This window comes from Helianthus annuus, chromosome 11 (assembly GCF_002127325.2).
Source record: "Helianthus annuus cultivar XRQ/B chromosome 11, HanXRQr2.0-SUNRISE, whole genome shotgun sequence".
NCBI classification, from domain to species: Eukaryota; Viridiplantae; Streptophyta; class Magnoliopsida; order Asterales; family Asteraceae; genus Helianthus; species Helianthus annuus.
In genome coordinates this window covers 143,507,809-143,535,061 of record NC_035443.2, presented here as the reverse complement: position 1 = coordinate 143,535,061, position 27,253 = coordinate 143,507,809, and the positions used below count along the sequence as shown (strand labels likewise).

The following is a 27,253-nucleotide window of genomic DNA, read 5'->3' as shown; positions in this document are numbered from 1 at the left end:
GTAGTACATGAAGTTTTTAGATATAACTTTTTATTATTTGATATATAAAATTAGATTTATTGAATTCGTACAATACACGGTTTTTTAAGGATATATATTTTTTTATTATTTAGTACAGAAAATTACACTTATTCAAACCGTGTAATGCGCATATTTATAAAGATGTAATTTTTTTTATTATTTGGTAAACAATATTACATTTATTCAACCCGTGTAATACACGTGGTTTTAAAGATATAACTTTTTATTTGGTATATAAAACTACATTTATTCAACCCGTACAATATGGTTCTTATAGATATAACTTTTTATTATTTAATATAAAAAATTATATTTATTCAACCCGTGCAATAAATGAGGTTTTTAAAGATATATTGTTTTATTATTTAGTATATAAAATTTATTTATTCAACCCGTGTAATACACGGGGTTATAACCTAGTTAATTAATATAAGATACTCTCAATGAATGACACGTGTCCACTTATTGGTTTCTTTTATTATATAGTATAGATAAATGGTAATTATTATTATATAAATATATGTTTAATATATTAATAAAAAATATATAAATAGAAAGCTCGTTTAGGCTCGCGAGCCGGCTCAAGCTCGATAAGCGAAGCTCGGGCTCGGGCTCATTTACTAAACGAGCTTGTTTTAAGGCTCGGGCTCGAGCTCGTTTAAGCTCGGCTCGTTCAAGCTTTTTTCGAGTCGAGCTCGAGTAGCTCGCGAGTAGCTCGGCTCGTTTGCACCCCTAGTGTTGCTACATGCTACTGATGGCATATTTCTACCAAGTACTAATAATGTTGGTTAGTTGGAGATTGTAACGAACGGAGGTGTCCTGTACACGCAACGAAAAAACAAGCAGCAAACAAAACAAATCATTTAAATTCGCAACCTAAAAGCATAGAGAAAGGTAAGTAATAACAATCTAAAAACGGAGGAAATAGCAAAGTATGCAATAAAAGCTTTCCGTTACCGATCAAAGCTTGTTACGATACTTCTCAATCCCAAAGCTCCGCAATCGAAAAATCGAACGGATAAAAGTGATCGCAAATCAATAAGCCATACACTGAATAAAAAAACAGGTCAGTTAGAACAACGGGGACCAGAGAACAACAATTTAGCTCCGGCAAGATAGAAGAAAAAACATAGATTTCAATCACAAACAGACAAAGAACTATGCCTTATCTTTGTAATAAAAGTAAAAATAAAAATTTAATAGCATGTCAATTTACGGTCCATTTGTGCTAGATAAAACAACAATAAGAAGCACAATAGCCCCATACAACCTAAATAAGAGATTATGGTTGCGGGACTCACCAATCACCAAAATCGAACCACTGGTCACCGCCCTTATAGCTGTAAGCAGGCCACCACCATTATCCCATAGGAAGACCCTAATGTCTCTGTCACCTCTGTTGCGCCCAAGCTCGTAGTCGGAGTAATTGCGAGGCACTGAAACAGAAGCCAAACATCCTTGACGTTACCGATGTAAACAAAAATAGATCCATGCAACTGACAGCCTTATCGAAGTATCCGTCAGAACCCTAGTCTTGACCAGAATCTGATTTGTCGCCAATCAGTTCATCACCTTTGCTGAAATTAGAATTTTTACAAATCAGTTCATTAAATCAGACACAACTTTAAACAATAAACATCTTAATGAAATAAGGCCCTTATCAGCCAAATCAATTAAAGATGACATATTTAACCAGATGTTCCTATAAACCACAAATACACCAAATTTAAACAAACAAATTTGCAGGAAGTGATAAATAAACATAGATATAGAGAAAATCGACAAAAATCATCTACTGTAGAAGAAGGTAAGGGCATAATCCCAAAATCCATAAACCATTGAACCATCCTATGTGACGACGAGGGTCCCCCCTTGGGCTCCTCGTCCAGACTCACCGCCCTAGATTGGTGGCTGGGCTTGAGCCCACTTGTGTCTTTCTCGGTATGTTATGTTGGTCTGAGTGGGCCATGTCCCCACTCTTGGACCAGCCCATTAGGGTTATGGCCCAAATGTTTTGTTATAAAAGGAAGCCTCCCTCCTCCAAAGAAAAGGCAGACAATATCTCCCACCACTTGAGGTTACTACTTCCTCCTCTTCTCTCATAATACTCATGTCCCTCTATTCCCTCTCTATAAATATACTTGCACTTATAACATCTTTACCACACAAGATACTGACTTGAGCGTCGAAGTGCCCACGGGGTGAACCCCCTCGGGCCCTCTAACTAGAGTTTCATGTGGATGCAGCCTGGGATCCAACACTCCGCAAGAGGAACTGCCACCGTGACAAAGAGATGACGAACCTGAACCGGAGCTCACCGAATCTAAGGTTAGTACCGCCAAACTCTCTGAACCACCTCGGGGATTTGGGGATTCGACATTGGCGCCATCCGTGGGACCGAGTACAAACATGTCTCGGTCTCTTCATACAAACGGCTAGATCCGCCCTCTCAGCGATGGTCAGATCTGCATCTTGACTCCGGTTAACAGGTTCTAATCTCGTCCTCTAGAAAATAAATGAAATCGGCTCATCACATATCAAGCAAGCATGTTACATGCTTGCTAAACCAAAAACAAAAAAAAGAGCAGAAACAAAACTTGGTAGCATGTCTCTCTTTTAAAAATTTGAAGTTATAAACAATTGTGTATGAGATACATGTGTCTATTATCCACTAAAAATGCATACACAGACCCAGAGATGCAACTTTGTTTTTGGAGGAAGCCCCATGAGTTTTACGCCTCATTTTTACGGATCTATGAGGTCTAGCTTTGCTCGTAAAAAAAAAGAGAGAGAATTCCAAAATCATGCTAAAGGTTTTGCTCATAAAATATTACCTAAAGAAACTGAGGCTTTGATCTATTTTTCGGGTAATAAAGTGTTTTGACCAATGTAAAAAATCAAAGATACTTTTTCCTCTGACGTAGCTTTTTGTCATAGCCATGTGACATTTCACAAGAAGCTATTGAGATAGATGTTGCATTCTCCAACACACTAAGAATAAAAGAAAAAAGAAGTAAAGAGAACAGAAGTATAGTTCAAATATAACTTGACTAGGGATATGATTAATTACATCCAAGGGTACTGTTACATATCAATATTTCTAAACATTTAATTATAATAAAGTATACCCACATATGCATACGCATGTCATAAGGATATTGCAAAGGAGAACTTTTCATCAAGAACTTTCCTACCTTTTCAAGGGTTGTTTGAAGTATCCTTCGTGAATAAGGACAGGTTGTGTCATACATTTTAATAAAAAATAAAAATAAGAGCAACCTTAACCTTGGAGGCACTTTTAATATTTTATTATTGATGATTAATTGTTCTATCTAATAACCTGAAGAAAGAAAAGTTGCCTTTTTTGTCAAAAGGTAAGTGTAACTTTATTTTATGGTCATAAGTGTAATTGTTCTGTTGAAACCCAACTTTTGTCAGAGGTTAAATGTCAATTTTTAAATTAAAAAATGACATAGTATGGAGTACACTTTAGTAAAAAAGTACATTCTAAAAAAAAGGGATGTGACTTTGTGATGCATAGGTACAACTCTTGTAGCTTATAGTACACACTTTTTTTAAAGTGATGCGACCTTACTTTTTGAAAAAAGAAAAAAGAGCAATGATGTCTCACTCTTACCAATGTAAAGTAATAATATTTTACTAGTACTAAGTCCTTTCTTAGGGCCCCTTCTCCTAGCCTCTTCCTCAGGCTCTTCAACCAAGGTCCTTCCCCAGGACCTTCCTCAGGTCCTTTCGCAGGGTCCTTCCTCAGGCCCTTCAACCAGGGTCCTTCCCCGGGTCCTTCCTCAGGTCCTTCCACCTGGCCTTTCCCCAGGTCCTTCCACAGGCCCTTCCACCTGACCTTTCCCCAGGTTCTTCCACAGGCCCTTCCACCTGGCCTTTCCCCAGGTCCTTCCACTGGGTCCTTCCCAGGGTCCTTCCTCAGGTTCTTCCACCTGGCCTTTCCCCAGGTCCTTCCACAGGGTCCTTCCCTGGGTCCTTCCTCAGGCCCTTCCACCTGGCCTTTCCTCAGGTCCTTTTGCAGGGTCCTTCCTCAGGCCTTTCCACCTGCCCTTCCTTTTCTAGCCCATTCCTTCTCCAAAACAATTACGCAAGGCCTTTCTCCGAAATCTTGCATCGTACACCACTTCTAGACACAGATTTATTGTTCCCATTACAACGTTGTTAGGGTACGTAGGCTGCCCCCTTAATGATAGGATGGCATCACGTCTTCACAAAAAGGCACAAGCACTTGTACACACAACACAACATGTTTAATACATAAATAAATTGATATTTGGTATGACTTACCTCTTTGAAAGTGTTTTCGTGGCAAGTATCGAAGCATGAACATGAGCAACACAAAAAGCTATTAGTCACGACCTACGGGATAGGTCGACAAAGGTTAATATTGGACTGGATGATATGTACCAGAGAAACAAGGCATGATCTTTGAAAAGACATTGAAAAATAGCGATCACCTTAAACATCCTTAAACAAGGATATAGCTTCGGGTAGGAGGAAAGTGACACAACATTAGTAAAAACAAGAAATACCTTTGTGCAACATTGAACTGGGGGACTAGTATGTCTAGGGGGATATTGTGGGACAGAGTTTTTGCTAACCTCGTGCTACTCTCATTCAACAAAGAATCATCTGCCGGATACATCTATCAGTTACGGGCTCAAGGATAGCCTATTCTATAAGTTCAGTATTACCAACTACGCTTAACAACACTGAACTGGGGAGCTAGCATGGTATAACACCATTGGGTCCTACATTGAAGACTTCTCGAAAGGATCTTTATTTTTGTATTACCTCCTCCGAAAAGGATTAAGCCCCTCCATAAGTTTTCATGTTCGAAGATCTCAACAACAAAAAAAAAATGAAGGAGGGGGGAGTGGGCATGGGTTGCCTTACTAATTCCTCCACTGGAAGAAAAGAAAAGCCCGGGATGTGTATTTGGCTCCTTCCCTGAAGGAAAAAGAATCAGTAAGCTGCATCATTCGTCCCCCGCTTAAAGACAGGGAAAAGCCAAGGATGTGTATCTGGCTCCTACCCTGAAGGGAAAAAGAATCAGTGGGCTATGTCACTAATCCTTTACTTGAAGAAATGGGAAGCCTGGGCTGCATATTTAGCTCCTCGCCAGAAGGCGAAACACTCCCTGGACTGCATTATTAATCCATAAGCCGGGACACTCACTCCTTGAAGGAAGGAAGAACCCCCTCCTGCGAGCCGCTAATTCAGTCTCTTCCATGGAGAAAAATAATCCGCACAATAAGTTCCCAACGCTTATACTCTATACCTTAGGGGGAATGGGCATGGACTGCCTTACTAGTTCCTCCCTTGAAGAAAAGAAAAGCCGGGGATGTGTATTTGGCTCTTTCCCTGAAGGAAAAAGAATCAGAGGATCACGTTATCAATCCTCCATTTGAAGAAACGAGGAGTCTGGGCTATGCAGCTGACTCCCCTCCTGAAGGGGAAAGAATCGTCGGACTATGTTATCAGTCCTTAAGGAGAATCCAAATGCTCTCCTTGAAGACAGAAGACTCCTTGGACTACGTTGTTAGTACTTGAGGAAACCCTGGACGGTCCTTCCTTCAAAAAGGAAGAACCCTTGAGCTGCATTATTAGTCCCTCTCTTGAAAAAGGAAAGAACCTGAGCAGGACAATACGAGGGGGAAAAAGAAAGAAAGGAAAACCTTAATAAGAGCATTTTCGCTTTAAGGGAAAAGTGAAATCCTCCTACAGACTGTCGTGCTCAAGAAACCTTTATCTGCCAAAACAAAACGATATTCCCTCCTAAAGGCTAAAGCATTTTGGAAGTCCCTTCCATCAACAAGAAAATCCCTTCTCTTGTGGATAAGATACCTCAGCAGTCGCTTGCAAGAACAGGAACGTATACTTTCCATGGAATTACTTCCAGGAAAAGTTTCTTCCAAGAATATGAAGAATATCCCACTATCTGGGATCAAGTATATTAGAAGTCCCTTTCGTAAACAGGAACATACCCCTACCTAGGGACTAAGTCTTGAAGAAACTCCTTCCAAGAATAGGAAGGAACATATCCCTCACTCGAGAATCAGCCTTGAAGAAATTCCTTCCAAGAATATGAAATGAGGAAGTACAGGGGCCATTCGGTCATTAATCAAAAGTTGAATTGAATGAAAATACAAGAAGAATGTGGGAGGTAATTAAAGTGGGAGTAAATGAGTTGGGGATCCAATGTGTCATTATTTAAAACTTAAATGTGGGAGGTAATTAAAGTGGGAGTTTCACGATGGGGAGGATTAAGTCTTGGAGGAGCCGCCTCCGGAAAAATGAGGATGTCCCCCCTATGTGATTAGGGGTCTCGTCAGTCTCTTCAACGAACAGGAACAAGTTTCTCCCAAGGAAAAGGAGGGTATCCCCTCCCATGGGATTAAGTATTGCAGAAGTCTATTCAACAAACAGAAGTGCACCCAGCTACGGGATCAAGTATTGGTAAAGTTCCTTCTAAGGACGGGAAAGTACTCCCGTCCCTGGGATTTGATATCTGAGAAAAATCATTCTTGAGATCTCGCACCCGAACAACTTATTTCAAAAAAAAAAAAGGGAGAGGGGAGAGCCCCCTTGACAAGGGACTTCGAATCTGAAGAATCCCTTCCTTGAAAAGAAAAGATCTCCGCCACAGGTCTGTGTTTTAGAAAGTATCTCTCCAAAGAAGAGGAGCCTCATCTCAAGGTCACATACATTTGAAGAAGTCTCTCCAAGAGGAGTGGGTTGCATATTCCATGGGCACCCATTTTTAGAGAATTACAACATCCCTCAGGGGAGGAAAGAGCCCTTAATAAGGACTCACATAGGAAGTTTCCTTCGACATAACAAGTGTTTTTAAAGGCCTCATAAAACCTCTCCAAAAGGAGAAGATGCCACTCCTTCTCGAAGAACAAAAACCTGAACGGTTTGAGGACCTTGCTAACAGGTCAAACAGGATCATCCAGGCAGACGTGTCGAACGATCTTACAATAAAATGAACATGTACATAGGCACACAGACATGCCGCCTTAATCAAAACAAGGCAAAGCCCGGCCGTGGGGCTAGGACTAAGTCGACTACGTCCAAAAAAGCCGAAGCAGGCATATGAAAGTCCAAGTGGCCCAAACGCCATTGGATAACAGGCCCAACAGAAGCTTTAACAACTTAAAACAAGTTACAAAGCGGGCCTAGGCAAAGCCTTTACAACTTGAGCAAGTTACGAAGCAAACTATAGAAAGCTTTAACAACCCAAGCAGGTTACGAAGCAAACTTGTACAAAGCTTTAACAACTTAAACGAGTGACAAAACGAAGCAAACTTGTACAAAGCTTTAACAACTTAAACGAGTGACAAAGCAAACTTATATAAAGCTTTAACAACTTAAACGAGTGACAAAGCAAACTTATATAAAGCTCTAACAACTTAAACGAGTGACAAAGCAAACTATAGAAAGCTTTAACAACCCAAGCAGGTTACGAAGCAAACTTGTACAAAGCTTTAACAACCCAAACACGTTACAAGGCAAACTCATAGGAAAGTTTTAACAACTCAAGCGAGCTACAAAGCAAACTTATACAAAGTTTCAAACGAATCACAAAACGGGTCTATACAAAGCTTTAACAACTTAAAAGGTTACAAAGTGACCCATGGAAAGTCTTAACGGCTTAAACAGGGTACAAAGAAAATTCATGAGGAAGTTTTAACAGTTCAAGCAATACAGAAACCCTCATTAGAGGAACACAATACAAAGGGTACAACACGGTAAATAAGGCATCACGGTCGATGCCCTTTGAGAAATCACTCTCGAACGAGTACTTTGATTGAAATGCATCTAAGAAGTATATGCAAAGATGGTCTAAATAGCATAAACGCTATAAAAAAGCACTATCGAACAAGTGTATTGGGAAAAATGCCTTTAAGGAGGCATAGATTGGAGTAAGGTATTGTGCTACCCTACTCGAAGGGTCACCTTGCTATCTTGAGTACTAAATGCAAGGTTGCCCCAAGGACAACTAAACAGGTAACTTTGGCATAACGTGCTTTAGACTACATATGCCAGATGGATAGGAGGAACGGTTGAAGGGCGGATAACAACCCGCCTAGACCTTCAGGGACTGGAACAAGTCCTGCGCCCATTCATGAGTGAATAGACTTGGACTAAGGATGACTTGACGACGAGGGTCCCCGCTTGGGCTCCTCGTCCGGGCTCACCGCCCTAGATTGGTGGCTGGGCTTCAGCCCACTTGTGTCTTTCTCGGTATGTTATGTTAGTTTGAGTGGGCCATGTCCTGATAAGCCCACTCTTGGACCAGCCCATTAGGGTTATGGCCCAAATGTTTTGTTATAAAAGGAAGCCTCCCTCCTCCAAAGAAAAGGCAGACAATATCTCCCACCACTTGAGGTTACTACTTCCTCCTCTTCTCTCATAATACTCATGTCCCTCTATTCCCTCTCTATAAATTATACTTGCACTTATAACATCTTTACCACACAAGATACTGACTTGAGCGTCGGAGTGCCCACGGGGTGAACCCCCTCGGGCCCTCTAACTAGAGTTTCATGTGGATGCAGCCTGGGATCCAACACTCCGCAAGAGGAACTGCCACCGTGACAAAGAGATGACGAACCTGAACCGGAGCTCACCGAATCTAAGGTTAGTACCGCCAAACTCTCTGAACCACCTCGGGGATTTGGGGATTCGACACTATGTCACCAAAACAACGCTTATTCTCCAAATCAGCTCTCCTCGGTGACCGCGATGATGTAATAACCAAATCAGATCTTACCCTCCTTTGAATATGATCAGCCGGAATCGAGATCGTCATTTGTACCTCTGTTTATCATTGGGGGCCAATTCAGATTTTACCCTCCTTTGAATATGATCAGGCATGGCAATTGATATGGTGAGAGGAACCAGAACAGTTAGATAGACGTATGAAAACTGAAGCATTAGATGCAGGATAAAGAGAAAGCCGGACACTTCAGTAGCACAATGCAAAATCTCCATGGTAACCCTATAGCGTCTTCAAATTATTGGGGATATTCCACGTCTACCCTTATAATATGGCTTTCACACCTTTGTACATGAAGAAATACTAGATAGCACCAAACTATTTATCTGAGTCGTCTCGTATAAGATGGTTCAATCTCTATTCTTTACTCGACGAATGACTGATTCTTCCAAGGTATCCTGTAAAACAAACAACACCGGTGACTCATTACAAGGAGGAGAAGATGGGGGTTCTCCGTGTAACCACCCTCCGGCGTGAGAATAAGTAATCGCTTTAAGGATAAGTGTGTGTGTATAGTGAGAGAGTAAGAAATCGGATCCTTAGACCTGGAGGTTGAGCCTTCTATTTATAGTCGGAGAATTGTGAAGGAAGAAGGTTGCCAGCTAGCTGTCCGACCAGGAGGAATATCCATTATGTCCCCTTTGGTGTAGTCAGGCCTGGAGGTGACATGGCGCAGGGTTATTCGTTCCAGCTCAACGTCCCTTTATACTGGTTGTCGGTCTGTCCCATGAAGATCTTGCGATCGGTGATGACGTCCTGCCATTGGTGCCACACGTCATCCTTTTTGTCTGCTGAGAGCATCTTCTTGTCGTCAGGTATCCCTTTCCAGAATCTTCTAGAACCTTCTGGATGCTTCCGTGTGGTGAGGCTGCCAGCTTGGAGTGGTGTGGTCCTCTTGACACGTGTCCACACGTGATTTGGGATCATGCCTCTTCAAGTCTCCTCAGTCCAGTGTGGCTTCCATGCGAGTTTATCAATTGGGAGGGATTCTGGACTCATAAGAATTTGAGTGTGTAGGAGTAAGCCAAAAAGGCGCATGGATTTTGGTGTACCGAAGTGAGCTAAAAAGGCGCATGGTTTTTGATGTACGAAAGTGAGCCAAAAGGGCGCATGGATTTTGGCATACGGAAGTGAGCCAAAAAGGCGTATGGATTTTGGCGTACGTAAGTGAGCCAAAAAGTCGCATGGATTTTGATGTACGGAAGTGAGTCAAAAAGGCGCATGGATTTTGGCGTACGGAAGTGAGCCAAAAGGCGCATGAATTTTGGCTAAGATTTATTCAAGAAGAAGTTTTTCCAGCTAAGGGGCAAGTTGTGTGGTTGGTGGGATTGACGTCTGACACCTGTCACTGTAACTCTGCCGGTTGAGGTGGTTGTCGCATCGGGGAGTGGAGCAGTTGCTTTTTGCAGGGACACGTTAGGGTGGCAGTTGCTTTTTACGTCTATGTCAGGTGCGTGGTGGCCACACGCCCTTAAGAGACGTCGTTTCAGTTTCTCCCGCCTGACGTGTCGCCTCCCCATTAGTAGGGTTTCCCCACTTGTTGGTTCAGTTCCCCATCGCATTAAATGCGATGGGTATAAATAACCGGAGATCTTTGGCCAAAACCCATATCTCTCCAGCTTCCCTTTGGCAATTTTCTTTCTCCTTTATCTTCTTCCCTGATTTCTAATCGTTCATCTGCTTTATTCTTTGATCTGTCAAGAATGCCAGCTTCCACTAAACCCGAAGGTTCTCGGAAAGGGAAGAAGTCCAAACCCAAGGATCTAGTGGCGGAACTAGCCCAAAAAGTTAGGGGTGTCCTAATTTTTTTTTTTAGGATCAGGGGTATCATTTATATAACAGAAACGGAGTTGAGGGGTATTTTTACACTACGGAAATGAAGTTAAGGGGTATTTTTACACTACGTAGACGGGGTTGAGGGGTAGCCCGTGCTACCCCTATTAACACTCTATGTCCGCCACTGCAAGGATCCGTTGAGGGCTGAACAAGCCATCGTGAACTGGAAGGAGGATGAGTTTCAACAACTCAGTCGTACGTTCTGTTTCCCCGTGAACTAGGGTGCCCATTTTCCGACTCCGGGAAGTACAACTCTTGATGCTCCCCCGGGTTACATTACTTTATATGCCTATTTTTCAAGGAAGGCAACTTCCGTCTTCCGATTACCAAGTTTCTTGGGGAGGTCCTTACACGTTATGGGCTTCATATTTCTCAGATTAGCCATGCTGTATAATACGTAGTTGTACAACCACTAGCATGCCAAAACGGCAGTGTCCCTTTATCTTTGGCCACGACGTTAACTTTAGACACCTATGTTAAGTTTAGACGCATTATGACAATAATGTTAACTTTAGACGTTGTTTGAAGACTTCGAGGTTAACTTGAGACACCGTCGTTAACTTTTGACACGATAGGCCCTTTCATGGCATTTAACAATGCAACATACATACTTTAGATACTTTACACCTTATCATTGTGCTTTAACTTTAGGAAACTTTATGCAGGTAATATTTGTAATTAAGATAATGTTAACTTTACACATGTCTCAACATCACATTCCTGGCACCTATGAGGCTAGAAGCCATACTATTACTTTATTTAAAACTGTATGTTTCTTTAGAATTTTTTTTTTATTAGAATTTTTTTTTTATCAAATTTCTACTTTGATTATATAACCAGAAAACTTGTTAAGAAATCATTCTATACTTTTAAACACTTTATCAAATATGCACACCAACCCTAAATAGTGTATAAGCAAGGGTCTGAAAACTCACACGTCAAGTGCAGCTATGTAAACCATGGGCTATACAACTTTTATGCCATGCGAAATACTTTCTATACGAAATATAGTTATCCATACAAAACAAGGCTATCCATATGAACTACGGCTATCTATATGAAATATGCATGAGATACAAAAACTCAAAAATTCTTCTTAGAAACCCTAATATGTGCTGATGATGGCGTCTCTCGATTCCAGATTTGTAAACACATCAAGATGCAAACTTTATGCATCCAAAAGACTTGAAATGGGTGTTTATCATATTCCCATGCACACCTGTTGATGAAAACATATGCTTTAGTGTGGTTTCTTATCTTGAAATCATTTAAATCGAAATCTGAGTCTAAACAATTCCTAACACGTCTTCTTCGAATTGGAAGTGAAACTATCAACTCTTGAAGATGTGACTAAAACTCGCTTAGTTCGTGTTACCTTAGCAAAACGGAGAGGAAATCAGTGATGAGGCTTAAACCCCTTTCTCTCTATAACTTACTTTATCTAGCTCCCAAAGTGGAAATTGTGCAAATGAGTGTGGAGGCTATATAAGATCTCTTTCCTTATTAGGATTTGTGGTAGAGTTTTTATTGCCCTCATGGGCCTTAGAAATATTTTTCCAAAATGGTCATTCTTTCTTTTTAATTACCATTTTGCCCATTGTAAAATACTAAACTTATTTAAAATTGGGATGCTACACCCTAGATATATGTTAGTACATAATGCCTAATGTCTGCGTCTTTTGTTTTGTGTCAAGGTAATATATGGCGATACGTTTGCTATGTTTGAGTTTAAGTTTTTGGGTTTTGTAAACATGCCCATCAAGGTGATACGCAACACATGAGCTCATGTGCAGCGCATCATTAGTTCTTTGATGTGAGATGTAGATAATGATGCGAAGGTGGGCTATTGCTTATAAATTGGCTGGTGATGCGTGGTTTAGTCATAATTTTGGGGTCCTAGCTTTGTAAAGGTGTCTAAGTGTAATGAAGTGCTGCCGAAATTTCTTAAATTAATACAAAATGTTTATTTAGCTTGTTTGTGCCAATTTCACACACGATTCAATGAATTTTGCACTTTGGATTGTGTTCTAGGTAGATATTCGTATTCATCGACGTCTAATCAACGTGAACAAGATCAATTCTGGGAATATCAAGTGGTATCATAGCATTCTGGCTCATATCTACTTGTGAATTGGCAAAGATTGAAGATTTTGGGCAATTTTGAAGACTTTTGATTTATTCTTGAAGACTTTACAGTCAAATTTCTTCCTATTCTTCTTATTTCATCACTTTCTCTCAAAACATACTGAAAAATACTTCTTAAAACACTCAGAATTGCACAAAAATGATGACGAAGTTTGTGATAAGCTATCAGGAGCACATGACAGAAATGTCATACGCGACGCATCACTATAACACTTCAAGGGTGATACGTGCGCATCAGGTGTGATCCGTTGGTGGTGATACGCTAGTATTGATTTGTTCTACGTGATACGTTTGAGGTTCTGATCCGTTTAATATAGTGATCCGTCTGAAGTTTGCTATACTTAAGGGCATTTCAGTAATTTGTGATACGACCGTTCTTGACACGCTAAGTTTGGGTCATCTGTTTATATCTGATACGTGATTTCTTTTGATACGCTACAAAATCATTTAAAGTTGAAAAAATCTCTAAGTCAGAATGGATGATTTCCGTGCTTTCATGGCGAGTTCAGAGGGTAATATTATCCAAACATTGAATTTGGATAACATAATGAGCACTAACAACAAAGCACCCAAGTTGATGAAGATGGAAGATTTTCAGGGATGGAAAGAACTTTTTGAAGGGTTCATCTTTGGGTATGATGCAGACCTCTAGTTAGCAATCGAAGAAGAATTTCTCAGATCGAAGAATGAGAATTCTAATAAATAAAAAATTATTCAATATTCATTGGAAAACTACAGGCGCAAGAGTTAGAATAAAGGAGTCTAAGGTGCAGTCACAATTCATCGCACAGGATCCAAGTTTGTATCTTAAGTCTAGAAGTACAAGCATGATGCAAGGTCCAAAGATTCAAACAACATTAAATTATTAATAAATAAAAAATAATTCAATATTTTTAATGTCAACATGATTAGAATACAAACTTCAATATTTTTAATATCTATAGTAGGCGCAGAATCGTAATACAACCACGTTGGCATTTCAGCTGTGTCTAGCACACTATATTATGCGTTGTAATCCAACTCTAAACAGACTTACTACTAAAATTGATCTTTTAATAAAAATAAAAAAATTTACATAGTAAATATTGATTAACCTTAAGAGTAACGTATTTGTCTGTCGATTCTCAATTCAAAAAATATTTGAGTTCTTCAAACAAAACTTTGAAAAACAAGTGTCAAAAAACCAGCAACTTAAAAGCGGAATAAACCTAGTTCACTAGCCTTTTCCTGTTGGTTCAGTTCTGTTTGTGCATGAAGGAAAACAAATAAATCATACCTGTCACAGCAGATAGTGCAGAGGAGAATCCTGTGAGAGAGTTCGACATGCCTGTCATCTTGATTTGGTTCCTCCTTAGGATGCTGACTGATGATGGGGACTTAGAAACCGAAAAGGGTATCGGTTATGGAGAGGAGGCCGAAAACCTTATTGATGTTATGACTTATGGGGTGTGAATTGTGAAACTGAGTAACCCTTAAACCTCCACATAACTCTCCTTATATAAGCACCCAGGAGGAAACCTAATTAGTTACTAAGGGTAATATGGTCCATCAACAATTACCAACTAATTAATAATAGGTTCTAATATATTTTGATCTCTATAATGTAAATGATTAAGATGGCTATAGATTAAATATTAATATGGTCCATCAACAATTACCAACTAATTAATAATAGGTTCTAATATATTTTGATCTCTATAATGTAAATGATTAAGATGGCTATAGATTAAATATTAAATATAATATATTTAATCTTACATTTCCTTCTCAAAAGTCTCGAAGTATTGATAAATGATGGTAACCGCAAGCAGAATTCCAGTTCCAGAACCGATCGCACCCATGAAATCTGCTAAAACTATCAAAGCACCAATGCACATTCCTCCAAACGCAGCTGCTGTCGGGATGTATCGGTTCAGTTCCCTCTGAAGGCTCGAGTCTCGGTGTCCAGGCATCACCATTTGTTGCTCCTGCAATGATCACAAGTTCCCAAATATAGTAGATTAATAACTTTAAAATACAACAAGAAAACACACCCTTGCTTGCCAGGTGCGCCGTACCTTGAGTTGCTTGGCCACATCTCGGGCAGATGATCCAGAAACATCAATCCACTTCTTTGATAATAGTGCACAAGCGGTTAGCATGAACACCAAGTAGAAAAGAGCATGGAACGGGTTGGCTGCCATATCCGCCAAGCTGATGCAACAATAATTAAACAAAAGAAAAAAAAACATTAACTAAACAAGCCAAAACAAGTTTGTTTGAAAATCATAAAGAAGGTGTGTTAGTGCGTATCTCATACCTTGATGGTGCGGTCACATAGCAATGCCACCAACCGGTACAGATTGGCCTGAGTATTCGGACTCCTTCCACTTTCCCAATAGATCAACCAAGAAATTCCCGCTGTATTTCCTGTGGAGCAACTGCAGGCATCGGATAACAATATAAGCTTATCTACATCCAATATATGCATTACAGATTTTTGTATTCTAATCATAGTTGTTAATTACGAATAGCGACAAGCTACCTATACGCTACGTAGCGATAGCGATGACATAGGGGGTGCTATTTTATGTTTAGCAACACGCTAGGAGAAAATTTTAGAAATATTTTATATCCAATGCAGTTAATATCAGTGACATATCGGTGATATATCTGTTATCGGTCCCAATGTAAAATATCGGTGTCAAATATCGGTCAGAATATTGGTACCGATATTAGGCGACACTAACCGATTTTCCTGATATGAGTACCTTTCTTCTTAGTTCTACCATTCGTCTTTCTTCTTATTCTTGCTATTAGTGTTTTAAGTCTTAATTGTTAATTGTTAGTGTTAAACTAGAATTGAGACCCGCCGCAATGCGGCGGGGATTCTTTAGTTATAACTAAGTCGACCTAGGATCCGCACGTTATGTTAAACCTGTCAAACGGGAAAAAATAGACGATGTAAAAACGTTCACCCATACACGCACGTTGCGTCGTGGTAACTCGCAAAATTTAGAACGAAACGTAAAAACGTTAAACCAAAGACGCACGTTGCGATGTGTTAAGTCACAAAATTTAGAACCAAGCATAAAGCGGAAAATTTGCGGAAAATGAAAACTATAAAGTATCAAAGTTGAAAATAAAAAAAGTTATGAGGATAGATTGCAAAAGATAAAAAGTTTTAGGTTAAAAGTAAAAAAAAAAAAAAAACAAATAGTTTTGGGTTAAAAGTAATTTATAAAATACTTTTGGGTGAAAAGTAAAAAAAAAATCAATTTTTTTTGAAAACCCCTAAAGTCAAGGTTACGACAACCATATACATAACCATTTTTTCTTTGGAAAACCCCCAAAGCACACCCCACGTTACGGCGGGACGTAAAACGTTGTCAAATAGTACTAATGTCATACAACCGTGATCGACCACCAACACTAACTCGACCTAGGATCTGCGTGTTGCGACGAACCTGTCAAACATGAAAAAATAGAGGTAAAAACGTTGAACCACACATGCACGTTGCGCCGTGTTAACTTGCAAAATTTGAAAGAAAACATAAAAAAGTTGAACCACACTCATACGTTGCGTCGTATTAACTCGAAAAATTTAGAACTATACGTAACGAAACGTAAAAAACGTTAAACCAAAGACGAAAAGTATAATTGACAAAAGTTGTGAAGTTAAACTACAAATAATGAAAAGTTTTGAGTTAAAATTAAAAAAACAAATTTTGTAGGGTTAAAATTGCAAAAGACAAAAACCTTTGGGTTAAAAGAAAAAAAATCAAGTTTTTTTTTTTGAGAAATCCCCAAAGCACAAGTTACAAGTGTGTATGCATGAAAAAGTTACTTATTTATATATGGAATAATGTTGTTGCTTTAAGTCTTAATCAGTTCCTACTCGCTACAATTGTTAAGTGTTATGCAAGTTGCAAAAGGTTAATTTGTTAATAGTAGGAGAGTATACTGAACTATTAGTATTGAATTGCTATATATATATATATATATATAAATTCTGCATGATATTAAAATTACTGATATCCCACCGCGATAACCTATATCTCAAATATCGGTCCTTGACCGATATCCGATATTTTACCGCATTATCTGCTTAGATTATATCCAAACATGCTGTCTTATACGGCGTTTTATATGTATACTTAACAAAAACCCTAAAATCCTGCTATAAAATCCCGCTATTTATATAATAAAAGCAGAAAGAAACAAAAAAAAACTAAAAGCCGCTATGGAGGCGTCAAAATCAAATAGCGACAGATGGGTGCTAGGCTATTCGCTATAGCGCTCGTTATGAGTGCTATTAACAACTATGGTTCTAATAATTCAGACATGATATGGATACCTGAGAAAATAAATAAAGGTTGGATACAAGTGCTGACTGAAGAATGATTGGCATGTTGGAAGTGTAGAACAGCTTGATGGGGTACGAGCCTTGTTGTCCACGAGAGTTCTTTGATCGCACAGGCAAAACAACGCGGAAGCCTTGGAAGTAGATAACGATAAGTGAAGAAACAGTGATCTAATTAGGGAGTTAATTAGATTGGTTTATGTTCCTTTCATGTTGGTTAATCTTCTTAAAGATATTTAAGCTCCGACTTGGTAATCTAACCTGCAAAACAGAACACCGTTACTCGTTAAGAGGGGAATGTGGGGGTTTCCCTCTTAACCAGGCTCCGGCGTGAGAATAAGCGACTGCTTTGAGAGTAATTAAGTGTAAAGAGTGAGAGCCAAGAGGATAGAATGTTTAACCTGTGAAGTAAGGTCTCTATTTATAGCCGGAGAGGTGTGAGGGGTTATGGGCTGATGGGCCTTGGGCCAGAAGCGGACAACAAAACGGATATGCTCTTTGTCTCACTGGCGTCGACCGCTTAGTGGCTTCTAGATGCTCGTTGGTGCTGGCGCACCTTGATTGGAGCCACGTGTCATTGTTGTCGGCCTTGTTGTCCTTCTGTCATCAGCAGACGAGTGGAGATCGTGGGACAGTTGTCTCCGTCCTCTGATTGGTGCCATGTAGGCGTCCTTGTGTACTTCTCGTCAGGTGATCGTGGCGCACGATTGACCAGAGCCTGCTAGACGCTCATTGGCTCCTTTTACTGCCACTTGTACCTTGTGTACCACTGTAGGTAGCCGCGCGCTTCCTTACCGAGTGGCTCATTTCTTCCATTGTTTTACGTTAAGTGCTGATATCTGGGTTTGTTGTGTGCATTCCCTCGCGCGGGATAATCGTAGAGCGATGTAGGCCGCGCAAGGTTGTTGTTAACACCTTGTTGTGTTAAGGAGTATGGTCTCACGCGCAACCTGATCTGAGGTTTGCGACACTTTTTGGGACCATACCCCTTCAAGTCCCCCCAGTCCAGTGCTGCACCATGCGCAACGCAAGTGGTTGGAGCTCTGGACTTAATAAAAAATAAGAGTAGGGGAAATGGTTCCTTTGATCCTGACTTGTATGGCGGACGTTGAAAACTGTTGTTTTCAATGCGCAGGTACTAGGCAGGTGTCGAGTGATTTCTTGTTTGGCCTTTTAAGCGCGCGAGGTTATAGTAGTTTACGTATATCTGGCGCGACTCATGTGACTTCTGCATGAAGTTACTTGCACGTTTTATGGCGGGAAACTTCGAAATTTGAACTTCTGACAGGTTGGTGAGATAAGTCGCTGAGGGCGACGTTTGAGTTGACCCCTGGCACGGGTGTCATCATGCCGCCTGCGGCGGTTGCACTTCATGTCAGGAGAGTGAGGCCCACGCGCGCGTGGTAACCGTCACCCCTGGTTTTCCGCTTGACGTGGCAACCTCCCGTTGGTTAGCCTAGCGGCGAACGCGGCACGGTTACCCATCGCATTAAATGCGATGGGTATATATATCCGAAGAGAAGGTGAGAGATTCTCACTTCTCTTCGTTTCTTCTCCACTTTTCTCTCAAAACTCTTTGAATCTTCAAAGTGTTCTTCGTCTTCTTCAAGATTTCTTCAAATCTTCAAACTTTCTTCAAGCCTTTTTTCCAGATCTTCTTAAAAACATGAGTGAAGAACACCAAGGGGCTCCTGTTAATGAGGAGGGGCCGGTTCCTGTCCTTAGATGGGACTTAGGTCTATTCGAACAGATTGTTCGTAGTTTTAGATTCCCACCGGAGTGGGATGCCCGGTATCTGGCTCAGGGCCAGACCGCGGCTGATGCACCACCCGGTTATATCACCCTTTATGAAGACTTTTTTCTTCAAGGGAACTTCCGACTGCCGGCGACCAATTTTCTGGGCAGTATTCTCTCTTACTATAACTTCCATATATCCCAGATGAGTCCACCCGGGATGGTGAGGGTGCGGCACTTCGAATTCCTGTGCCGGTCTCATGGCATTGAGCCATCGGTAGATAAGTTTCGTGCTTTCTACCAGTTGCAGAGAACGATGGGGTTCTTCTCATTTGCGAGCCGAGGTGCGGCGAAGAAGATTCTGCTGAATCCTCCTAAGAGTTTCCACGATTGGAAACCCAAGTTCTTCTTCATCAGGGAAGAAGTTTAGCCAATCGCTATGCCTTTTAGGGAATGGACTGAGGCCATACCCAAGGAAGATCTCCCGATCCCGAAGACTGCTCGGTGGTACCAGCAGCTAACCCCAACCCCTAACCGGGTGTTTGGGGAAAGTGTTTTGGTTGCTGCTAAGATGAGTGACCAGTGGTCACCTAGCAGCAAGGAGGTTCCGGTCTTGAAGATCGGTGATCAAGGTTAGACTTTTCTTTGTTCCTTTTCTAAGTGTATTCGCTTTACCTTGTTAATTACTCATTTTTGTGTGTAGAAGCGCAACTCTATCAAGCTGCCTTCTCCACGTTTGGTGGCTCCATGGGCGTTCGCCCAGTGCGCGATGATGAAGAAAGCTGGTATGACCAGATTAAAGGAAACTTCATGTTTCCAGCTGCTGATGCTTTCGCTTCGCCGCCAACTGCTACTGAAGGTGCGCAATACCCAAAACCTCGTCCATTGCGCTCTGTGACTCTCGCTGGGAAAGAAACTTTCTATCTTTCCAGCGAGGAGTCTGTAGGTTCTTCCAACGGCGAGCTAAGCTCTTGGTCTGAAATCTTTGCAGGTGTGTTGCGCGACCTGGGGATTGACCCCGAGGAGAAGAAGAAAAAGCCGGTGAAGAAGAAGAAGAAGGTGGAGCCTGAGGTGACCAGTAAGGGCACCGGCCCTAGTCGCGCAACATCTGCTGCTGTCAAAGGTACTCTTCGCCTTCGTCAACGTGATTTAGGCGACTATGTGATAATCAGTGACTCATATGAAGGTTTATCACATGCAGCTAAGGGGAAAACTGGTGCTGGTGGGTCGAAGAGTTCTGGGAGCGCGGGTTCTCGCAACCCTGAAGCTGGCGCGACTCCGTCTTTCCCAGAGGATGAAGAAGTAGAAGAGGAAGATGCTGGTGCCCGGCTTATTGGGCGGAAGAGGGGTAGGAGCGAAGCCACGACTGGTGTGGCTTCCGCCCCTACGTCTGCTGTGATTCCCGTTGTTGGGAAAACGAGCAAGCTGCGCTCGTTATACAAATTTTCTCCTGGTAAGTTCTTCGCTTCTCTTCTTAATACTTTTCTCTTTACTCAGATGCTCTTGCTTTATTTTTCAGAAATCAAGAAGAAGACCCCTGAGAAGGGTGTCACGTTTAGTGAGGCCGGGGTAAAGAGGCCCAAGATTACTGTCAAGTCCACTGACACTGCGGCTCAGGATGCCGCGAAGGCTGCTGAGGCGCAGCGAAAGGTGGAGGAGGACCGGAAGAGAGAGGAGGAGAAGAAGAGAGTTGTGGAGGAGAAGAGAAAGAAAGAAGAAGAGAGGAAGAAGGTAGAGGAGGAGAGAAAGAAAAAGGAGGAGGAGGAGAGGAAGCAGAGGGCGGAGCAGGAGAGGTTGGCTGAAGTGGCGAGGAAGCAGGCCTTGGAGAAGGAGCTATCGGCGAAAAAGGCTATGGATCAGCCTCTTAAACCTCCAGGCCCTGAGGTCACCAAACCAACCAACACCGGTCCTGTTACTACTTCCAAGGGTTCCAGCCGCTTCTCCTCAAGCGGCGCGAGCTCTGGTGGAGCTGGGGGTTATAACCCCAATGTGATAGGTGCGAAGGACACCGTTGGGGACATTTACTACAAAACTTACACCGAAGAAGAGCGTGGGGACGCTCCTCATCAGGCCCCCTGGAGTTTAAAACAGAAAGATACTTTCATCGAGTTCAGCCCTGCGCGCGAGTGGTTCCTGAACTCCTTTACACCTGCTGAAGTCCATCGGCAAAGGGCGAAACCTCACGAAATGTTGTATCGTACTTATATTCTTGGTGAGGCCAACGCTCGTGCTGCCAACCATCAAATAGTTCGCGAATGGCGAACGATGGTTAGGGAGCGTGCCGACTGGGAGGCTTATCGCGAGCGTATGCTGAAACGTATTGCTGAATTCGAAAAATCTAAAACCGCGTTTGGTGAGGAGAGAGCCAAGTTCGAGGCTGACAAGAAGGCTGAAGAGTGGGGCCGCGAGGGGCTGCAGAAAAAACTCCACAATGTTGAGGAGCAACTGGCCAAGGAGAAGGCCGAGTTTAAGCGTATATGCGCCCAAGACAACGATCGTGCTTATGCGCTACGACAGAAGATCGTTGATCTTGAGGCTAAAGTTGCGGACTTGACCTCAAAGGTGGAGGAAGCGCAGGGTGAAAGAGCTGCCAAGCAGCAGATGGAGGTTAGTTCTACTGACTTTCGCTCTTCCCTTTTTTGTTTATGAGATTTCTTTAAGTCAATTCTCAAGGCGTTTGCCAATTTTTAGGTTGAGCTGACTGAAGCCAAGGTGCAATTGTCCAACAAGGACAAGGATCTCCACGCCAAGGACGTTGAGATTGCGGAACTCAAACGTCGCTTGAATGAGCAAATCGACAGATGCGAGTCTTTGGAGATTGACCTTGAGGCTGAGAAGGTCAAGGCTGCTGATGCTGAGGAGGCGCGTGCTGTCAGCACTGCTGCGCTTAATGTGGCCCAGACAAACTACTCCGAGACCCAAGGCATCGTTGATACGCTTGTCTCGGAGGCTGAATGGATGCGCACTCGAGGAGTAGTGCTGGTAAGTGCCTTTGACTTATGCTTTTTCTTGTTGAGAGTTTTATTTTTAATGCTTTTTGTTTGTTGTGAAGGTTGCCAACTCCATCCTGAATGCGAGCGAGCTAGACCGCGCCGTAGCGGCTCTGACAGATGCGGCGCGTGCGGTGGGTCATCGGGGAGGCTATCTGGAGTGTGCCGATCACGTTGAGCAGATGCTTGGGCAGGAATTTGACATAAGTCATTGCTCAGTGACGGAACATGCTGATGCTGCACTGGCAAGCGCTGAAAGCTCCTATGACAACCTTTCCTTGCCTATCATGGAGTTGGTTGTTGAGTCGTTGAAGAAAGACGACTGGTGCCAGCGTCTTAAGGCGATCCTCGATCCACCAGTTACCGTCGAGTTGTCCGACGAGGAGCCAGTTGGTGATGATGGCGGTGATGGTGATGATGATGGCGACGATGATGATGGCGAAGATGACGGCAACGATGATGATGGTGATGATCGCCGCGATGAATAGGATAGTTTGTTGAATGGGTGGATGATAGGCATTTGTGCCCTTGTAATTTCTTCACACTATGTACAATGCTGCGCATTTGCGCAAGTTTTAAATGAAATGAAACATTTTGGTTTTTTCCGTTGCAATTATTGCATTGCTATAACAACTTTATGTTAAATTAGTTCGAATAAATGGAAGCGTTTTTTAAGTATCTAAGGTATCCACCCGGTCTCGCGCTTTGTTCGTGGAGGACCTTGGAGGTGGTTTGAACAACCCTGAAATGCTGGAGTGCTTTCGCGCTAATCAAAAGTTTAGCATGCATTTGTAACGAAAAAATGTAATAGAGAAACATGTCGTATGTTTTCATTCAAGTCAGAAATGGGCGCTTAGGCCTTCGTACATAATTGCTAATGGCTTGTAGCCGGCATATTGAATTGAAAGATGGCGCAAGGCCGAAATAGATTACATGTAACATTTGCGCAATTGTTGCGCATTCCAAGTTCTTGGTAAGATGTGGCCATCTAGGGTGCGCAATTTGTAGGCCCCTTTGCCCAGGACCTCATGAATCAAATATGGGCCTTCCCATTTAGGTGCCAATTTCCCTGGGCGTTCCGCATTTGATGCTTCGTTGTCGCGAAAGACGTATTCCCCTGGATTGAAAGTACAAATGCGAACCCTTGTGTTGTAGTACCTTTCCAGCTGGGTTTTGTACTTGGCCTCTCTGATTCTCGCGATTTCGCGTCTTTCTTCTAACAGGTCCAAGTCTAGGCGCCTTTCCGCTTCATTGTCAACTGTGTTGACCGTTGTCATGCGTGGCGAGGGCAGGCCAATCTCCGCCGGGATTACCGCCTCCGAGCCATAGACCAGGCTGAAAGGGGTCTCGCCGGTACTCGTCTTTGGCATGGTCCGATGAGCCCATAAAATGCTTGGGAGCTCATCAACCCATCCGCGCCACCTTGTTCCTAATCTGGCCTTTATCCCTTCGACGATGCATTTGTTCACACTTTCCACTTGTCCGTTGCCTTGTGGGTGGGCAACGGAGGTGAAAGTATGTTCAATGTTCATCTCCTTCATCCAGCTCTTAAGATCGTCCGAAGCAAAGTTGGTTCCATTGTCTGTCACGATCTTAAGCGGAAGGCCAAATCTGCATATGATATGCTCCCATATGAACTTGCGCACAATCATAGCTGTGGTGGATGCAAGGGCTTTGGCTTCTACCCACTTTGTGAAGTAGTCGACAGCTACTATGATGAACTTTACGGCGCCGGGAGCATCCGGGAAGGGTCCCACCATGTCAATTCCCCATTGTTGAAAAGGCCATGCGGTGGACACGGGGATAAGATCATTTTTAGGGCGCAGTGTTTTTGGAGAGTGCCTCTGGCAAGAGTCACACTTGCGGATCTCTTTCATTGCGTCAACATGCATACCCGGCCAGTAGTAACCGGCGCTCATGATCTTCGCGACTACCATCCGTGGCCCGGAGTGGATGCCGCAAATCCCCTCATGGATTTCCCTTATCAGATAATTCGCATCCTGGGGGTCCACGCAGCACAGTAGTGGTCCCAGGAAGGATTTTCGGTACAAGATACCGTTGTTCATTTCGTACTGTAGGGCTTTGTTTTGGATCTTTCTTGCCTCCGCTTTGTTTTCGGGGAGCACCCCTTCTTGCAAGTATTGGATGATGGGGGTCATCCACGATGGCTGCCCTGCTTCGATTACGTTAACTTGGCGCAGCAATACCGATGGGTTCTTGAGTACCTCTATCCTTACATCCTTGGCGAGATGTTGAAAGGAAGTCGAGGCAAGCTTGCTCAAAGCATCGGCAGGCTTGTTTTCTGAGCGATTAATGTGTATAACTTTGTGGGATTTGAATTGCTGTAGCAATTCCTTCGCTTGTTCCAGATACAAGGCCATGACTTCTCCTTTTGCGTCGTATATGCCGTTTACTTGACTTGCTATCAGGAGTGAGTCAACATGCGCGCGCAAGTTCTTTGCTCCCATCTTGATGGCGAGGCGTAGGCCTGCCAGGAATGCTTCGTACTCAGCCTCGTTGTTGGTGTTTTTGAAATCCAACTTAATGGCGTAAGTAAACTCGTGATTCTCGGGGCTTACTAGGCGCAAACCTGCTCCCGCGCCATCTTCATTTGATGCCCCGTCGGTGTAAAGCATCCAAGTTTCCTCTGTATCTTCTTTGGGAGTCTCTATCATCTCGCATTCTTTGATTTTATCAGCCGGCACTTCTGTGATGAAGTCGGCTAGAACCTGACCTTTGATTGCTGGGCGTGGCCTATACAAGATGTTGTGGCCTCCCAGCTCAATGGCCCACTTCGCCAATCTGCCTGACGTCTCAGGCTTCTGTAGTATGGTTCCGATGTGGAAGTTTGTCAGCACGGTTATCACATGCCCGGTGAAGTATCGGCGCAGCCTCCTGGAGGCATGAAGTAGCGCAAGCACTAGCTTTTCCATCGTGGAATATCTTGTCTCTGGGTCTGTGAGTACCCTGCTGACATAATAGATCGGGGTTTGAATTCCGTTTCTGTCCACTAGCAACACGGACCCTACTGCCTTATCCGAGGATGACAAGTATAGTACAAGGGGTTCTTTCTCAAATGGCGCCGTAAGGGTGGGCAATTCAATCAGACATGCTTTCATTTGTTGAAAAGCTGTCTCTGCCTCCGGTGTCCACTTGAACTCTTGCTTCTTTACACAGTTGCGCAGTGTACTGATGAAGGGATACGACTTTGCGGCGTGATTGGAGAGAAAACGATTTAGCGCGGCCAGCCGGCCGGCTAGTCGTTGCATTTCCTTGATGTTTCTCGGTGAGGGCATTCGTTCTATAGCTTGTACCTTCTCTGGATTCACCTTGAAACCGCCGTTTGTGACAATGAAGCCCAGAAACTTCCCTTCTTCCATGCCAAAGGAACACTTGGCTGGATTTAGCTTCATATTTACGCTGCGCAATGAGTTGAACGTTTTTTCGATGTCTTTTAACATTTGGTCCTCCTCGGGACTTTTCACCACTAGATCATCGATATAAACCTCAATGTGCTTTCCGATGTCACCTGCGAAGGTTTTGTCCATCAAGCGTTGATATGTCGCGCCTGCGTTCTTCAGACCAAAAGGCATCTTTGTGTAGCAGAAGATTCCAAGATCTGTTCTGAATGCTGTCTTGTCTTCATCTTCTAGCTTCATCTGCACTTGATGGTATCCTTTATAGCAATCCAGAAAGCACTTCCATCGGTATGGCGCAAGAGAATCTATTTTTTTATCGATCTCAGGCAAGGAATAGCAATCCTTTGGGCACGCCTTGTTGAGATCAGTGTAGTCTACGCACATGCGCCATCCGCCATTTGATTTTTCGACCATCACAGGGTTCGCCACCCAACTCTGATATCTTACCTCTCGCAAGATCCCGGCTTTGAGCAGCTCACATACCTGCTCGTTCATTGCTTTTGTCTTGTCTGCCCCTAGGCTGCGCCTTCTTTGGACCTTTGGCTCGACAGATGGGTACGTGTTTAAGCAATGCTCGGTGATGTTGCGCGGGACACCGGTCATGTCTGCCGGCGTCCAGGCAAATATATCCATGTTTCGAAACAGCAGTTGCTTTAGACGTGTTCTGATGTCTGACGAAATGGCGTGGCCAATTGTCACGGTCTGCTCGGGGTATTTTCGGTTTAAAACCCATTTCTCCGGCTCAGTCGTGGAGACCTTTGCCGCCTTTGTTGGGCGCAGCTCTTCAGTTGACATTACTTCTTTCTTGGCGTATATGATTGCGACTCCTGTTTTGGTTGGGAAACCTATTGCAGAATGAGGCGTTGACATCACCATGTTTAGCTCGCCTTGTGTTTCCCTCCCAAGAAGCACATCATGCCTCGATTTCACTGGCATTACCATAAAGTTCACATTTGTTGTTCTTAAGTGTTTCCCGTCAGAGAGCGTGACGGGGAAACTGATCTGTCCAAGAGGAAAAACCATCTCGTTGCAAAATCCAGACAAAGGATAATCGACAGGTTCGAGTCGCGCTTTATCCTCTTCATCCAGCTGATTGAAACATTGTTCATAAATGATGTCGGCAGTACTTCCCGGGTCTATGAATATGTAGTCAGTTTCATAATGCCCGATTATGCCGGTGATGACCACAGGACGTGTGGCGCGAGGTCCGCCGCGCACTACTGGAAATACAACTTGCTGCTCTTGCCACGAAGGTTCATAAGGGCGTTTGCCTTTCTCTTTCGCGCTGTACCTGGGTCCGTTGACCATGTGAGTCTCTAGTCGACGGACCTTTTTGTGGTTACCTTCATCATGGCGCTGGAGTTGACGGGTTTCCTTGCGTACATTCTTCACTAAATGGCTTAGTTTGCCGCTTTTGAGCGCTCTCTCGATTTCTTGGCGCAAGCTGTAACAGTCGTCGGTTAGGTGCCCTGAATCTTTGTGAAAATCGCAGTACAAGTTAGGGTCTTGCCCTTTCTTGTTTGTCATTGGCCTTGGTGCCTTGAAATCGACATTCTCCGTCATCAATACCTCCTTTGGAGTTTTTGTGAGCGGAGTCCAGTGTTTGTCACGATTGTCGTCTCTGACTGCTTTCTTGTAACCGATTCGGTCAATCGTTTCTCGCGCATCTTCTCTGTAACGTGGCCTGTCGTCACGGCCTCTGGGTCTCTCAGACTTCCAGTCATGGCTCTTGTACTTGTTGCGCTTGTTGTTGATGTCGCGCGTACTTCCTCTTGAAAATCGATCTTCTGGGTAGTAGCCCTTTCCAACAGCAAGGGACTCCTCAGTTTGCGCGACGATTTTTGCGGCTTCCATCTGTTTATCCCACTCCTTCGGCATTCCATCTTTGCCTGTGATGGTTCTAATGAGACTATCGCAGCGTATAGCCTTTTTGAAGTGACAGCGCATGAGTTGCTCA

At 43.0% G+C, this 27,253-nt stretch overlaps 1 protein-coding gene and 1 pseudogene across 1 annotated transcript; one reads left to right on the top strand and one right to left on the bottom strand.

Annotated features, from left to right (window-relative positions):
• Positions 1-13,912: 13,912 nt before the first annotated feature.
• LOC118483680 lies at positions 13,913-17,306 on the bottom strand (annotated as a pseudogene).
• Positions 17,307-19,326: 2,020 nt separating this feature from the next.
• Positions 19,327-22,365, top strand: LOC110888542. Its single transcript, XM_035979986.1, has 4 exons — positions 19,327-19,519; positions 19,591-21,494; positions 21,579-21,869; positions 21,940-22,365. The coding sequence occupies exons 1-4, from the start codon at positions 19,327-19,329 to the stop codon at positions 22,363-22,365; spliced, it is 2,814 nt and encodes a 937-aa protein (XP_035835879.1).
• The last annotated feature ends 4,888 nt before the right edge of the window (positions 22,366-27,253 follow it).